The following is a 17,128-nucleotide window of genomic DNA, read 5'->3' as shown; positions in this document are numbered from 1 at the left end:
ACAGATAGCAAGTTAGAGAGGCAGATGATGGTAGGTACCTCTGTCTTAAGGTAAAATACGCAAGAGAACTGGATCGTATTCCTGAAGTAGTAAAGGCAGAGCGTGTCCTACAGCACCACCTAGCAGGCTAATTTAGAAGTGGTCCATATCCCTGGATCCGTGACTACAACGATGTGTATGTGCATTAAAATCAGGGTCCACTTCAGTCTTGTTTCACCTTCCTTGGTGTAACAGCAGCTTCTTGAAACCAGAACTGTGCCAGTGTGTTGATTAGTAAAGCTGGGGGGTCTGTTTTTCCCAGATGTATTAATTATAAATCTCTTAAGAGAAACCATAGTAAGAATGAAATTCCAGATTTTTGAGGTTTAGTGTAAGAAATCTTTGTTTTCTAGATCTCCACCCGGTGCAGAAGCACCTCTCAAAGTCAGATTTCACAAACCCACCTAACCTTTTCTCTGTATTCATCAGCAGGACAAGTAAGTCTCAGTGTGATGAAGGACTTTAAAAGCCTGATAGTCTCTGTGTGTTAGTGTGAGTCTGTTGTCCATCATCACCTATATACATGTTTTTTGTGCATCTGCATGAAGTTTGAATACCAATGCCAACTTAAAATTTGTAAGTTTTGGCAGATGATGAAGCTCCATGCTGAGGCTGCAGAACAAAGACTGTAACAGCTCTCTGCTGATATAGAGAGGGAGATGAAGCATTTTTTTAATTTGTGGAGGTTTTTTGTGGGTTTTTTTTTGGGGGGGGGTTGTCAGGTTTGGGGGTTTTTTGGCGATTTTTTTTCCTGTCTGCCATGTTAGAGCCTTGGCACTTCTCAGAGTTTTCAATGCCCCCATTCTGCTTGATAACCTAGCAGAAAAGAATGCCTTTCTGTCTGTTACTGTTTTCTGCTAATAGTGAGATAAACGTGGGGCGTAAGAGGGTCTGATGGGTGCCAGAGCTGGCGAAAAGTGGCTCAAAGGGGGACAGGTGAAAAGGTGGGATCTTTTTTCTGATACCTCCCTTTTGGTGGCAGCAAATTCATCTGCCTTCCCATATTGCATAAAACCATAACCTAAGGATAGAACTGTACCCTGTCATGAAGGAATGTGTTTTCTTAGCAACCTGTTTATTGGAGGTTAAAACCGAGGTTGCCATTACCAGCTTCTGTTCACAACAGGCTATACCTAGCCAGGCTTGTTTAGTACTAGCATTTCTAAAAATCAGATCACTTAGTGGGAAAAACATAGGATAAATTTCTTCATTAGGATACTTCCATGAAAGTCCTAAAAATCCCTATGAATGTGAATGAGAACTCCTAAATAGTCAGTTTAGGATCTTAATCCTTTCATGTGAACTCAAGTGTCATGCTAAAATGTCAGGGAACTAAACATTTACTGGTAAGAAATGCTTCAAGCAGGGGCTGCTGCAAAGAAAGCAAGATGTGTCCAATTTAATGATAAGTAGAAAGTAAGAACAGCTTGCTTTTATTTCTATTCTGTTGCCTCTCACTCAGCATAATTTCCATTTGGATAGTGAAAAATTATTACCTAAGACTGCCTGGTGTGAAGGAACACTTTAAAACAATCATCCAGCACGAGTGCAAACTTCCTATAAATGAGACAGACCCACCTTTTTACTCTCCCCTACACAAATAAAACGCCAACCTGGCCAAAAGCTATTCTGTATTGTGGCTTTGCAAGGACGGCACATCCCGGGGCAAGGCTGGACTTCCCAGAGCTCTGCCCTCGGATGGCAGCGCTTCCAAAGGGCGCTGCTCCGCCACCCACCTCTTATTTCACGTCTTTCAGGGCCTGCGGAGTGCCCAGGATTAAATCCACACGGACTTATTGAGAAACTACACAGGCCATCTGCTTTGAGCAAACAATAACTGTAAAGCAAGTTTTAAAAAATCCCTGCGTATGTTATTTTACCATTAGGAATGACAGATAAATCCTACATGACGGATGCCAGCTCTGCCACTTGCTGCCTTAGCGGCAAGTATTCCTGCCCTGCAGTGGAGAGAGCTGTATTCATAATACAGATGTAAAGTATTTTGCAGAAAGAACGTTGGGAGTTAGAGCACAGCATTAAGTCAAGACGCGGGCAGACAGCGGCACTCCCCGCCTCATGCTGCGGCTGCCCTTGGAGGGGTAGGGGTGGGTGTCTCTTGCTCCTCGCCTGCAGGGGCAGCGGGTCGGATCTTCCCCCCGATGCGTTCGCCCGAGGCCAGGTTCAGCGGGCCGGATCTTCCGCTCGGTGCGTTCGCCCGAGGCTACTTTCAGCGGGCCGGATCTTCCCCTCCCTGCGTTCGCCCAAGGCCAGCCCCAGGCTGTGTCACTGCACCCACACCCGGCCGCTCTGAGGGGAGCCGAGCCCCGCCCGCCATGGCTCCCCCGCCCGCCCCTTCCGCCCTCAGCCCCGCCTCGGCCCAGGACCCGCGGTAGGTGCTGGGCGGCCGCGGTGCGGGGAGGCGGGCTGGGCGGTTTCCGCAGCAGGGCCCTGGGGCTGTGGATTTGTGTCACCCTCATCTTCTGTGTTTTTAATTTTCGTGACAGTCGGAGCCCTGGAGGCGGGTCCGGCCCGCTCCCCGTTTCCTGATTGATCGTGCTTTAAGCTGGGCTTTCCCCTCGACTACATGCGATTTTAAAGCAATAAATTCAGTAACACACAAGTGTTATGGCCAGACCTGGCCAGATATCCCCCATCTGAACTTTAGCTGATACAGATCTCTGAGTTCAGTGAGAATTAAGTGCCTGTGACACCACAGAGGTAGAAAGTAATTCAGCATGTGGGGGAGGCCGCCGTGTAAGCGTGGTGGCGCCTTCATGGTTACTAAATGATTAAATTTGCAGGATATGGGCTACATAAATTGCCTTGCAGTTTCCGGTTGCTTTCCTCATACATAAATTGCACAAAGTTCAGGAATAAAAATAAAGATGCCATGCACGGTTCGGGTTGCAGTGGGATATCTGCAGGAGCTGAGCATCTGCACTGACCCCTGAGGAAGGTTTGAAAACATAAATGCTGAAATGTATTGTGAGCAGTTTTCCTTTTATTTTCCTGAGTATTGACTATTATGAGAAAACAAACGTGGCATTTCCTGCTTACTTTGGCATTCGATGTGCACAATCGCATTTGATCACGCAAGGAAGGAGTTTTCATTAGGAAATGCAGGAAAGGAGAATGGAGTTTTCAGCATGGTCTGTCCTTCCCCACACAGGTGTGGATGTAAGCTGAAGAGGGACTTTTTTCCTTGAAGCATTTCTAATCTTAAAACTGTTAGCCATCTCCAGTGGGAGGGCATTCTCTGACAGGAGAAACCTGTAAAGTCCCTGCCTCTGTTTCTCATGAGGATCAAGTGATAGGCTCCCTACAATCATCCCCTTGGAAGTGCTCTTCCCCCTGCACTGTAAATGACATCACCTTTTCAATCAGATCTAGATACCAGATTTGCTGAGAGGTCATAAGCTTCAATATGGTCATTTGATATTAGGTATTACCATTTTCTCCTGAAATTTGGTTTCATCCAAGATCTTGGCTCTTTAGCATGTTTTTCTTAAATAAGATTGTCTCCCCACCTCTGTCTTTTGCAGAATATAAGAATACCGCTAGTTATTATACTAAGAAATACATATTAAATTACTGTATGATTACATACATCGTTGTTTTTATTAAGCACTCAGTGTGTGTTCAGTGCAGCATAAATATTAAACAAGATTATTCTCCAGTGAGTTTACAGTTTGAAAGATCTTCATTGGAAGGAGTAGTAATGACATATTATTAAAACACCATCTTTAATTTAATCTCTTTTTGTTTCCCTGTGGTTAACACTCATTTGCTGTTGATCATGACTGGTGTATCCTGGCACGTCCTGTAGTGCTGTTTGATGATGTTACAGACCCCAGTTGTCCACTCTACTCCTCTGTAGGGGGGTAGTTCTTGTTCAGTGCATGTGGAAGGAGAGCATATGTCCCTGCTTCAGCTGCTGCCATACAGAGCCCAGCAGCATGGCTGAGACCCTCCTTTGATGGTACTCCACGCTAAGACTGTGGTTGTTGTATCAAAGCACAGTTCCCTTCTGCCACCTCGGCTTCCTGTGAGGACAGCTGGAAACACTCATGTCTTTAACAGCTGCAGCAAGATTCTATGAAGTTCCTACGTGAAAGCCCTGAGAGAAGAGACACTGCAAATGGAAAGAGTGGTGTCCAGTTTTCGCTGATTTCTGCTGGATTTAGGTGCCTTATTTACTTTTATACCTTCACAGTAGCATCGTTCTAGGCGGGAATTTTGTACCCAATAGAATTTTTTTAAAGAAGAAATTGGAGCTTTCCTGGGCAGAGCATGTAATATGGCTTGGACCATAAAAAGAACTGATGCTTCCCAAGGGAAGCATGACTCTTGAACTGAATGAGTTGGCAGGTTTGAAAGTTTTTAAGTTTATTTGCTTATTTAAAGAGACATAACATAGTCATAGGCCCTGAAACAATTTATCTTCCAGTTTCTGCTCTAGATTGAACGTAGTATTTCTCAGAGAAATTATTTCAGAGTCAATTTTTTAAAAGAAGCTGCTGAAAGCATGCTGCTTTCTGAACATACCGTTTTGCTGAGTAAGCTAGAACCACTGCCTGGAAGCTTAAAACTGAAAGAAAAGAAAAAAAAAAAACATGTAAAAAACCCACATACTGTTTCTTGTTGGGTTTTGGTTTGTTTGGTTTTTTTGGTTGTTGTTGTTTGGGGTTTTTTCTTGATATGAGCTTGACTATCCATCAGAACAAACTCCTAAAGGAAAGTTCTGTCTCCTGAAATTTTTCAAATTAAAATGTGATGCTGTTTTGATAGTCAAACTCAGCTTGTTGAATTTAGTATTCAGGTTACTGATTAAAATTTTTGAAGCTGTACTGTAGAGGAGGTTGGCACAGACTGATCTTATTATTGGCTCTTTCTGACCTCAATACCTGTGGACTATATAGTGGAAGGCAAGAGTGGGATTGTGCTAGTGAGGACTAGACAAGTATGCTGGGTAAATACAGGGTGTGTATTGATTGCTGGGGGAGGAGGAAGTGTGGTTGCTTTAGTATGTCTTCATTGTGGTAAATTGATTTACTGGAGGAAAAGGAGAAGTTAATTCTTCGTATCAATCATCATGTATTGCAAGACCCAAAAATTATTGTGTATCTCTTCCTGTAAAGATGTTTTGTGTTTTGTTAATGTAAAAAATTGTTTCTTTGGTTATTGTGCTCTGCTTCTTCTCATGTTTTTTGCTTTAGTTGCTTGGCATTTTTTTAGTGCTAGAGAGATGACAAACCTATCTATGCACACTTTAATTCCTGGTTTTGTGTTACAAACAGGTTAGGATTTGACTATGGCAGTGCGGTTCCTGTGGAAGGCATCTGTGTGGTTAAAGAAGCACAAGATCACTGTGTTGGCCGTTTCTTGCATGGGACTGCTTGGCACTAACCTTTCCTACCACGTGTTTCCTGAGCAGACATTCAAACTGCTGCACGAGTGCTGGTCAGAGGGGCAGCCAGCTGAGCTTTCAGAGAAGCTCTGTGGTGTATTTCAGGATGTCCTTCAAGATACTGGTGTGAAGTCCCCTGGCTCCTACAGAGCCTTTGCAGCTTCTAGCTTCCACCCTGTGAGCGCTGGAATTCCCTGGCTGCCTGAAGGCTGTTTGGTGGGTATCCCGCCTAACTTTGATAGCACAGCTGAGGATAAAAAAGGAATAGTCAACCATGTTGTTGTAATAAATGGCAAGGAAGTAGACTGGGAGAGCAGTGAAGGTGTGGCTTTGAAGGAAGCTCTCACATTTTCCCTTAAAGCTCAGAAGTTTGCCATTGCCAGAGAAGTTGTGTACTTGCAGAATGGCAGCCCTTTAGCAAGTGCAGTTGTGGCTCCGACTTGCTTGGCTGGGACGTTTGTCTGTGGGAGTGCTCTAAAGCTGCTGCTGGGGTTATCCAGTGGCCCTGTGATCCTCCGGGGCCTCTGTAACCTTGTCACTGCCATGGGAGGACTGCTCTGCTACTATGTTTCTTCTGATGCCATCACCTATCACCTGGACTGCAGGGCCGACTCCAAGGCAGCCAGGCTTTCCAAGGACTATGCCAGCGGTGGCCTTGAATTTTATGATAAAATCTTGTCCCGCAACAGGATTTTTCGTGGCCTGATGGGCAAACAAGGGATGAAAATGTATGCCCCGAGTGGTAACCTTTTCCCAAGGCACTGGTTCAGAATAAAGTATACCCCATACACTTACCGGAGAACTTTGATTCTTGATATTTTAAGAGAGCTCCAGGCATCTGATGGGAGTGCTTGAATTTTAAACTTGTGAATTATGTATTTTGGAACACCGCTGTGCTGCTTTTTTTTTTTTCTTTTTTTCTTCTGTATCTCCATTAGAATTTTGGGGTTTATTTTTGCATATAGTTCAGAAAGAGTTATTGCACGTTTCTTGAATAAAGAATTCTCTCTTAAAATATTAAAGACTTGCTTCCAAAGTGCTCGGTTCTGTGTGCATCTCAAATTGCAAGACTGCTGAGAAGGGAAACTTTTCAGTCACTGATCTGGAAGTTCTGTGCTGTTTTGCCTTCCTGCCATTTCAGTCTGGCAAATTGCAAGGTGCAAGTCCAGTGGAGGTTTTGGAATCATAATTTAAACTGGGGTGTTTGCTGTTTCTCCTGTGGAACAACACAGATATTTAAAAAAATGGGCAGTCTGTATCGTGTGGTTACATAAATAACAAGACACAGAATGTTTCTGTTCTGTGTAAGTTCTTGTGCTGTGTATATTCTTATGCTGCAATCACCATTCTTCAGCAGGAGACATTAGTTATGCTGCAGTTCCTACCAGCACAGACAGTTCATTACCAGCACTTGTGTCATTTGCTTAAATCTAGTTCTTCTCTCTAGTACACAGTGACTGCAATGTCACTGTGAATGTTCCCCAGGAGTGGTAGTATGTAACAGGAGTGTCCTGGGTTGTTTTCTCACAAGTGGGATAAGCATGTTGAGGAAAGGTTTTTCTGCTTGCTTTGGTAGAGTTTTTTGTTTCATTGAAAAATACGTGTAGATGTAGGTCATCTGCTATGTCAGTGAAGGTGAGGTATGAGACATAAATCTGGCATTTGGTGCAGAAACTGGTGAGGTCTTGGATGCAGAGTTGCCAAAGAGATTATTCTCCTGTATCCAAAGGAGATTATTCTCCTGGCTCAACAAGATTTTGTCTGGCAGGCCAAGCTTTGCTCAGGATTACTAATCTTCTGGAGAAGTCTTTACTGCAATGGCAGTAAGCTTTCCACTATAGCCTCATGTTGATTTTCAAGGTGATTATTTTCAAACTCTGTGGTTCCTTCTTTCCTATGTTTCTATTACTGTTCCAGTAGCTCTCCCTGGTGATGTCAGAGTAGTTCTGATCTCTGTCATCATTCTCACCAGCAGCTTCTATTTTTTTGTGTCTTCTCAGTCAGAGATGTGCTGAGTGTCCTCTCTGCCCTGGCTTTGTCCTTTCTTCATCTGCTTCAATAAGAACTGTCATGCTCAGTTTGCTCAAAGCATTACTGAGTTCTGTTTCCCTTTTGAGTCACATGGTGACATAAAATTGATATTCTGGCTGCTGAAGCACTGGTGTTACTCTCCATTGCTGAAGCCATGTGTGTGAGATGTTTAAGTTTCTGCTGAAGTAATCTGTGCCATGAGCTTCTGAAACCACCTATTGCTTGCACTTGTCCTCATCAGGTCATGAGATGTCTCTCTGGTGTTTTTCTGACTGTAAGGCATAAAGCTATTGTTTTTGTGTCCTTTGTGAAAGAGTGGTAAAATTTCCTGTTCTGTGGAATAAGAAGAGACTTTACTTTTAGGCAGGGGTCTTTAAAAACTTTGAGGTTTTATTTTTTTTTTACTTCCAGATAAATCCAATATAAGACATCACAGAAGTTTGTTGGTAGAGTGATATAGTGACTCAAGACTGGAATATAATTCCTGGTTTATATAGTCTGTGAGTTTATTTCATCCTCCTGTTACTCCTTCAGAAAAATCTAAACTCTGTGAAATATTCTCAGAGAGAATTTGGCCCATTTAGTTTATGTGGTTGAAGGAGCTGCTGCTACATAGAGTGCAGAGAGGAAATCAAGGCCTTCTTGGAGATATACAAGAAGTAGCAGTTTAAACAAAATAAAATAATCTACTTATCTTTTATCACTCCTTACTGTTGTTTTTCATCATGATGCCTGCAGCTAGTGTGGTTATTTGACATTGTTGGGGTGTAAAGCCCCAGTGATGCTAATGGGTTTGCAGCTGTGCACTTCACTTGACTCTTGCAGTGGGATTCTCCAAGAAGCTCCATGTATCTATAAATGTTTTGTCCCATTTACCCTTCTTTGAACTGGCTGTGGCACATTGGTGTTGGTAAGGAAGGGCTGGCTAGCAGCAAGATGCATGACCTGTCTTTCCAGAGACACATTCTTGCCAAGAGCTTACACCCCTCCCTCTCTATACAGTTGAGCACAGTGTTATAGTGTCAATATAGGGAAAACAGGACCTGCAATCACAACTGCTTAGTAAGATTTCTCTGACCTTTGGGAATGTGCAGGTTGTCCTGGAAAAGATTTTTGTGTGTGTTGCCAGGTAATTTCTGTTTGCAAGATCACCCATGCTATTTGGCAAGTAAGAATAGCACAACTCAAATACATGGCCATGACAGTACTCATGAAAAGTCTTTTATTATACTGCAGATGTTTTCCTGTAGGTAGAACTATCATTGAAATCAAACATGAACTCCACATACTGGTAGTAAAAATGGTCTGGTTTTGAGAGTTCACTAGAAGCAAGCATCCTAGAATCAAAGGTGAAAACATTCCATACTAAGAATGGTCTGATGTAGAAAAGCAAGTTCATTCAATGGCCCAGAAAAGGCCAAACAAATCAGTTTTCAGCAAATTGTGTCAGTGAATAGCCTCCCCCAGCTCTGAAGCTGAAATTCTGAGCAATTTGAAGCGCTTGTTTTAGTATTAACTGGCTTGTCTTTTGCTGCTCAGACAAAGGACACTTTGTACAAATTTTTGTGTAGAAAAGCAACAAAAAATGTTAAGCTAAAAGGAATTGCTAGGAGATTTAGATAAAAGAAGTCTAAGTCTAGAAACTGTAAAAGCAGAGATGTCAGTGGAATAATGAGCTCTCATAAAAATGGATACTATCTACAGATATGAAGCTCTCTGTCTGGTAAAGTGATTAAAGGATGAAGTATAAGTAGCAAATGACCAAAATGAGTTACTAGTTTAAATTTAGATAAAATCTAGTTTAAAGAGGGATTTGCTTGACTGGTTTATTTGTGTTGTTATCCTGAATGTTCTGTGCAACTGAAAAGAAAATTATCCTTGTAACTTCTTTTTTATATAAATGCAATTCTTGCTGCTACATAAAGCTTTACTGGGTGATGCTGCAAGAGATGAGGGTCACCCAGGTGCTTTGCTCAGAATTCCCACTGAAGTGTAAGAAATGTACTTAAGGGCCTGACTCACATATTTCTTTATCATAAAAATTGCAGTTTTTTGTTGTGGAGATACCTTCAGCTTGTTTAATGGTCAAAAATATAAAGTTGTCAGAAAAGAGCAATATTGAGAACTAGACAGTTTTCTTGAAGATAAGCTGTGGAAGTCATCTGATTACAGCAATTCCTGAATCAGCTGCTATGGGTATCTGGCTTCTCTAGCAGTTTACAGAAGCAGGAGCTTCAGAGAGAGGGAAATCTCCACCCAGGTGGCACTGAGTAAAGCATGTGAACTTGCCCAGAGGGGTTCAGTTGAAGTGCAGTGGTCTTTCAGAAAACAGCCGTTTTTATTACAGTAGAGTACTGCTATCACCCCATTTCATATTAAAGCGGTTTCCAGAATTTGACAGATATAATGGTGAGAGAGCTGACTGCAGAGCTGTGGAGCTTCTCGCTCTGCAGGGAAAGTTGGTGGTGTTGGGAGAGGTGATGCTGGGAAGAGCCTACTACTGTTTTGCCCTTGGCTGTAGCAGTTGTGAAACAACCACAGTGACAAAGTGTGGCTTTCATGGGTGGGGTGGGAATTTGAATACATGAATCAAATCATCATGACTGAAACACAAGTGGCTTTCACCAGAGGAACAAATGCAGAGGATCCATCAAAGAGTGACTATTGCTATGTGCAGTATGTGGGCCCTATCCTGCAACTATTGTCTGCTCCTGTTCACTAAAAGATCCATGTAGCAGGTGTGATTACATTCATATAAAAATTAGTAAGTTGCAGACAATCTGCTATCCATGCATCCAGTTCCTCCTTGATTTCATTCATCTCAGCTGGAATTCTATATTATTGAAAGGCAGAATGCCTTTCAAGCAGAACAATGCTGATGTAGGGAGACATACTTAAGATCTTGGAATAAGGAGGACACCTTCAGGAAGAGAGAAATTTGGTTGTTGTCAAAACCAGACTTAAGAATGAAAAAAAAAAAAGTTATTACTCTCCAGAAATTGGTATGTTAGATGAATTAAACTGAAGGCACTGAAAAATGGCTTATGGTTTTGCTGGACATCTTTTTCACTGACAGTATATTGTTTGTTAAGCTGAAGTGAGTATATTCAGGCTGCTCAAACTGCCAAATCCATAAAGTGGAGAAAATTACTAAAATTTGGCCAGAAATCCGTCTGTTTTTCCCATCTGGAAAAGTACAAGCCAAACTCTCAAGCTCTGTAGCCAGAAATGAACACTGAAATATCTCTGCAGCTGGAAGATTTTACTCTCTTCAGTAAGACCAAGTTTGCAAAAATCTATCCTGGTCTTCAATTCTGAGAGAAAGCCTGTTCTTTAAAACTCAGTTTTGTGTCCAAAAATGCACTTTGATAAACACAGCCAACCCAGGTGTACTTTTTTTTGACTGCTACCTTAGTTTTTCTGTAGGAAAAACATACTGATAGAAGAATTTGTGGTGCTCTCTGCTTGTTTTGAAAAAATAATTGTCCCCCAAATCATGCTTACTGAAGAACTTTTTCCTGCTAAGTTTTTTTTTTCCTCCCATGGTTGAACTTCCATCATCTGGAAAGTTGGACCTTTTCCAGTCCTGACCTGGTTTCTCAGACTTTCTGCTATGTTTTGCAGGAGCATTACCTTGTTAATGTAGTCAAGGTGTTAACAGCTTCTTTCAATATAAATGAGTAACAGGTGAAGCAGAAGCTGTGTTTTCCTTTGTGTATAATAAAACTACTTCTGTAGAAGTCTTGCAAAAGCAGATCTCATTAGGGTGACTAAGAGTATTAGAAAACACAAGACATTGCAAGCCTGATGCCAGGTTGACAGTTCCAGCAGTTCTTGCAGAGTGAACATGAAGAAAGGAAATGCAGTATCCAAACAACTTTTATCCAGTAACTGTTTAGTGGTTTAGTGCAGACCTGCTGACCTCTGGAAGTTTTGTTTCTATCATATGCTGGAAATTTTCCAGTGGGAATGTTGTTGTTTCTTCATTCTCTGTTTCATTTCCCCTTGCTCTGTTATTCTAATTGCCTCTTCTTCCTGCTGACTCATCTTACAAGTTGCTTTAGCTTGTTCAAGCAAGATTTGTGAACTTAAGTGCTGACTTGCTGCTTGCACTTTCTTTTGCACCTCCTACTTCTTCCTACAGTATACTTACCTGCCAAAGACCACAGCAGGTTACATTCTCCTGTGTTTTACTACATGTAGTCTACATGGTTTTTTTCAGGGTAAAATGCTTTTGACTACATGAAAAATAGACATTGTAGTTAAAACCTTTCCTATTTTGCCATAAGAAAATAATTTGATGTTACTTCTGAAATTTTCGCTTAGCATTACTCTTTAAAAGATGTATTTCTTATTCACTGTCTATGGCACCCAGTTCACTTTTGATCTTAATTTGCTTCTGTCCCTTTTAAACTGCTATTCCCTTCAAGCCCTTAGAAACTTTGTTTCCTGTTCCTGAAAATTGCAGGGTATTTCATATACTTCTGGCTAGGTGAGGTATTGTGAGTTGAGAAGTTATAACTAATGCAGTGCCGTTAGCTGCTTGTACTTAGCTCAGGCACATGCGTGTGCTGATTTTGAGAACTGTGGGTTCTTATATTGCCACTTACACTGAGGACTTTATGCATGGGTTTTAATTACCTGCCACTGAGCAGCAGCAGAGGGGTCTGTTGGGTTTTGTCTGCTGGAAAGAACACTTACATTTGATAAAATATTTTGAAAGAGTCTTGCAAGGATGAGGGGGTTGGAATGAGGAAGAAAAGTGTAGGCAAAACTAAAGAAAATAATCCCACGTACCTTACATGCTCCAAGTCTTGATGTTCTCCCGAGATGTGTACTGCACAAGAATTGCAATACATTCTGTAACCAATTGCATCTGATTTCTGGGTTGTCTGCTCAGTGCATCCTCAAGCAGCACCTTCTCCATCCCTTCCCAGCTCCATGTATGCAGGCCTGTCTCAGGTACTACAGGTAACACAAAGCTTCTGCTTCAGCCCCCTTACCCAAACCAGTTCCTCTTCAGTGCTCCTTTGCCCTGGAAGCAGTTGCTGCTCTGCCACTGCAGATGTCACTGGAGCAAGCCCTGATTTAGAGGAGTTGAAAACCCAGTGTGATGGTTCCCTCTCCAACTTGCACTAAGCAACGTGTGGCAGTTCAAAACCACAGTGGCTCTATCAGGTATGCTGATAAAAAAAGTCCATGCTACTGCTTATTTCCAGCCAAAGCAAATGGATCTTTGTAGAGTTCTGTTACCACAAATATAATGGTCAATATCAATGTGAATTGGCTAAAAATGAAACCATGATTTATGATATAAAAATCAGAACTGGAATTTTAGAAGTGCAAACTGGTAAATTATACCACTGTAGCTATTAAGAGATACAACTTAGGAGGAAGTAAAGATAAAACTATAACCTGCATTACTATTTTAAAGCTACATTGATTCTTAAATTAATTAGACAGTGAAATACTGGATCAATTTCTCAGGGAAGAGTTAAAATTAAGATCAAGCCATGTTGTAAATAACAAGCCTGGTTTTTTTTAAAAAAAATCTTTTTCCCCCCATTTTTTTATTCTTGATTTTCTGACTAGACTGGAGGCAGCTATATAAATATTTCAGACAACAGAGCAGGGTAAGAATTACTCTGTAGAAAGTTTTCCTTGTAAGATCTTTTCTCATTTGGGACGAGTTTCACTGCCTCAGTGACCATGTTTTAAAAGCATGTTATATAATTCTCTGTAGATACCCATAGACAGATGTATTTATGGTTTTTGGAAACTTCATGTAATTTAGGCATAAATCTTGAAGTGTGTTTTATAGTTCCTCATTAATAATAGTTGAGAATTATGCTCATCCAAGGCAGCACACATAAATTCTTAATGTTCAGACATTCATTATATGCCTGTGACAGTTAGAAGTTGCCATAGGAAAATAAAAGCCAGTGATCCCAAAGATTATTATTTTTAAATATTCTTTTAAGCAATTTGGAAAATTGTGTTCATCCCCTAACAGTTATTTCCCTTTGATTTCCACATTCTTCATCTTAACCTAAAGATATCATAAGGAATATTGAAAAAGTCAAATCAGCAACCAGACAAACTTTTTATTGAAGCAACTTATAAAAGGAAATGCTGAATCCATAGTTTTATGGAAGTTATAAATTCAGTAGTTTTTTTGCAATTGCAATTTAGAGATCCTAATCATGTTTGCCTATATCTTATATGAAGACAGCTGTGGCACAGTTGCAAGTGGCTATATGAAAACTTGCCATGTTTATGATGGCTTTACACTTGTGAAGCAGGTGAAAAGGCAAAGGTTTTTTTCTTGCTTCTCTGGCCAGAACATAATTTATGTATTGCAAATTGAAGTCATGCTTTAGCAATTGTAAATTGAACTGTAAAAACATTTCTTTCAATTTTTTTTTTTTTTTTTTTTTTTTACTTTCCAGTAGCAAAACTGGATATATAGAAGCATGGAAATGATCTGAGATCTGAATGAGAAGAAGAGTAATTGGGATTTTCAACATATTAGGGATTTTTTCAGTTAGTATTAGAAAAATAAATCTCTGCTGAAACCTCACAATAGATGAATCAAAAAGGTACATTTTCTGCTAGAGTCATGTGGTGACTAGATCTTTTTTTCTGCTTATGCAGAAAAAATGCAGTAGCCAAGCATGGTGCCATCTTCTGAACAAGCAGTTCAGCTGGCACACACATTTATTATTTCCTTGATCCAGATAAAAAATATGCTTGCACTGGAGAAGTTTACCTGTAGCACAGATTTCCCAAATTTTACCATGGCTGTCTCTGAAGTTTGTTTTATTTTGAGACTGGAAGAAGATTTGATGCAGCTTTGAACTCTGTAAAAATGTGTGTGTGCGTGTTCTGGGATCAGATATGTCCAAATTTTTTCTCCTTTTACTGAACATCATCACCTTGGACTTTCCAGTCTGATGTCTGGTGTGAAATAATTGATCTTTAGCTGGTTTTTATGGATGTTGGGTGCATGTTGGCTTCAGCCTAAACTATGAAAGTTTCTGGAAAAAGAACAGACCTACTATGCACTAGTTTTCTTTCATGGTGCTGCTCTGGTTTTAATCTTAAAGATTTTCTACTGAATTTTGCTTTGAATGGTATAGAGAGAGCCAATATTGATGGCCAAATCCAACAGAAGTGCTTCCCTCAAAGCAGCAGGAGGCATGGCAGATGTTGTGATGCAAATTGGAAGCCATGGAAGGTGCATCAGCCCAGCACAAGCTCTGCTTACCTGGCAGGCAGAATGCAGCCAGGCTCTGGAAGTGACCCGGTCGTGCTCCTGCTGACCAGCAAAGATTACAGCTTAGCCCTTGGGTCACTGCTGCTGGATCTGTGGAGGGGATCAGGCTGCTCTGTGCTCAGAGCCATCCAAAGCTTCACTGCTAGGATCCAACCCATTACCACTGGGATCTGGGATGTCCTTTTATCACACAGCTGCAGGAGGTGACATTGTGCCCACTGTGTTGTGTGACATGCTAGCGTGCATGTTGAGAATATAGATCTGTGCTAAATCTTCTCTTCAGGCTTATGATTTGTAGATTTAAACCATAATCTCCTGGAGATTATATGAAAGAGGGAGTTGCAGGCACGAATGGACGAAGGAGATCCCTGTGTCATGGTGTAGGAGGAAATTTAGGAATTGTGGCTTTGGAAGAGGAAGAGATAGAGGGAATATTATGGGCAGCGAAATAGAATGGGGACTAGGATACTTGTGTCATGCAACCCAAGGAATATTTGCATCATATTCATTGTAGCTAATGTGGAAAGTGTTTAACTCCTTGGGAAATTAGGGACTGAAACCAAGTAATCCCACAAGGTGGCTGACCTCACCACAAAGCCGTGATCGGGTTTTCCTTGGACAGATTATTTTCAGCAGTGTGGAACCATGTACCCTCTGCCTCCTTCTCAAGTCTTATTTTACCTTGGGTTTTCTTTTTATGTTGGCTTCCTAGAAAAAAAAAAAAAAAAAAAGAAAAAAGAATCAAACCAACACTTTCATTGCTACTAAAGAGGTAAAGAGGTTATGGAGAGCAAAAAGACTGCTAAATTTTTTCATTATGATCAAAAAAAGCCCTTTTCTATAGACTTGGCACAGAAATATTATCACCTTGTGTCTTCTACAATTTTCCATCTTTACAGTACTTTTTAGTACTTTGTAATTTCCTTTGGATTCATTTCTATCCAGGCTATCAAAGAGCACGCAATATGAATTTCTTATTGCATGAACAGGTTTCATGAAAAGCAATGTGTAAAATACAGATCATGTTGTAGCTGTTTATTTTCTTGGTGTTTAATGTGTGCATCCATCATACCATCATAAACTCATTGCACATTTTGTAACTCAGCTATTAAAGGTTTTCCACCCTGCAGTTCATGGATGGGCTCATGGGCTGTCAGCTATGAAACAGTGATTCCCTAGCTTAAAAATTACTGCTCAATGTCCCTATAAATAATGTAAGGAAAATCACAAATTCAGAAGTTTTCCCCTGCCCTGTTTCTGGTGATTAATAATATCGTGGACCAAGACCAGTGGTTTGCCAGGCAGACAACATCCAGGGGAAACCTGTGTGTCAGATGTGAACTTTGTGTCCCCCTTGGCAGGGAGGCAGTCACACATGCACTGGCAGCAAATCAGTGATGAGCATATGTGCTTGAGTAACTCCTGCCCAGTGGGGATAACACTTGACATTCTCTCTGAAAGAGAACTTATTTTCAGGAATTCAGCAAAGCACAAAGACTTTGAGGACATGACTGCTTTTCCTGCAATTAACAGGCTGAATGGAGTTGCAGGCTGAGATTCTTTGGTTCCCCTAATGTTACATCTGCCGTGTATAATACTGGGATTTTAAGTGCCAAGGCCATGCTGGTAGGAAAACTAATATCTGCCTCGAGGGCTTGATTAATGAGAGTCAAACCAAGGGGAAGGGAGACTGGCCCAAGGTTGCTGTCATCTGTTAATAAGACCAAAATGAAGTGTCTGCACTTTGGCAACTCTGAGTTACTTAGTTACCATAGACGAACAGGATGCCATTTGAGTCAAGAAGGTTTGGCCAGACACTGGCTTTGCTTAAAGCCTGGTGTAAGGCAAATGCAGCAGGTGTATTGTCTTGTCAACTGAGCCATTTTCTTTTTCCCATGGAGCTTTGGCCCTTTAGCACCCCAGATGTTGGTTCCTCAGAAGGAACTGAGCGACCCTTCTCTAAAAGGCAAGATTTATTTGCGCCAAGTTTGCCACTCAAAAAAATAGGGTTATTCCAAAGTGCCTACGATGTTCTGTCCCTAAAAATTTCTGTTTGACCAAAAATGGAAAAAAATTATCAGCACAGCATTGCTATTACTCTGTGGTATCTGTTTGCCAAGCAAATGGTACCATAGGCTTGATGTATAGATTATTTTCAGGCAGCTCTCAGTTTGTGCTTACCAAGATAACAGGGGAGCAGGTGCCACATCCTGGCCATGGCTCCTACCTGGATTTTCAGAGTGCTGTGTGTACCAGCCCAGCATGGGCTGGGGAGAGTAGCAGGCACCATTCCAGTCGCCCTGACCTCTAAGCAGAATGGGTTTTGTGCACCATCAGCCTAAAGATCCTTTATTTGGTCTGGTTTGTGACCGGTG

The 17,128-nt window shown here is 41.3% G+C and overlaps 1 protein-coding gene across 9 annotated transcripts in view; it reads left to right on the top strand.

The window, feature by feature from the left end:
- TMEM177 (transmembrane protein 177) overlaps positions 1–17,128 on the top strand; it is a 74,893-nt gene that overhangs the window by 36,287 nt on the left and 21,478 nt on the right. For 2 of the 9 annotated variants that reach the window (XM_050977103.1, XM_030241537.2), the window contains one exon: positions 5,337–6,488. The exons of 2 other annotated variants lie outside the window; for them this stretch is intronic. In XM_050977103.1, the coding sequence (XP_050833060.1) occupies positions 5,351–6,301 (951 nt within the window). In that variant the 5' untranslated portion in view covers positions 5,337–5,350 and the 3' untranslated portion in view covers positions 6,302–6,488. Of the gene's footprint in view, positions 1–2,371; positions 2,429–3,865; positions 4,224–5,336; positions 6,489–17,128 lie in introns of those variants that run through there. 5 more of the 9 variants (XM_030241527.2, XM_018911384.3, XM_030241528.2 and 2 more) reach the window with 5 other exon arrangements.

This window comes from Serinus canaria, chromosome 7 (genome assembly GCF_022539315.1).
Source record: "Serinus canaria isolate serCan28SL12 chromosome 7, serCan2020, whole genome shotgun sequence".
Lineage (NCBI taxonomy): Eukaryota > Metazoa > Chordata > Aves > Passeriformes > Fringillidae > Serinus > Serinus canaria.
This window is presented reverse-complemented; position numbering and strand designations above follow the sequence as displayed.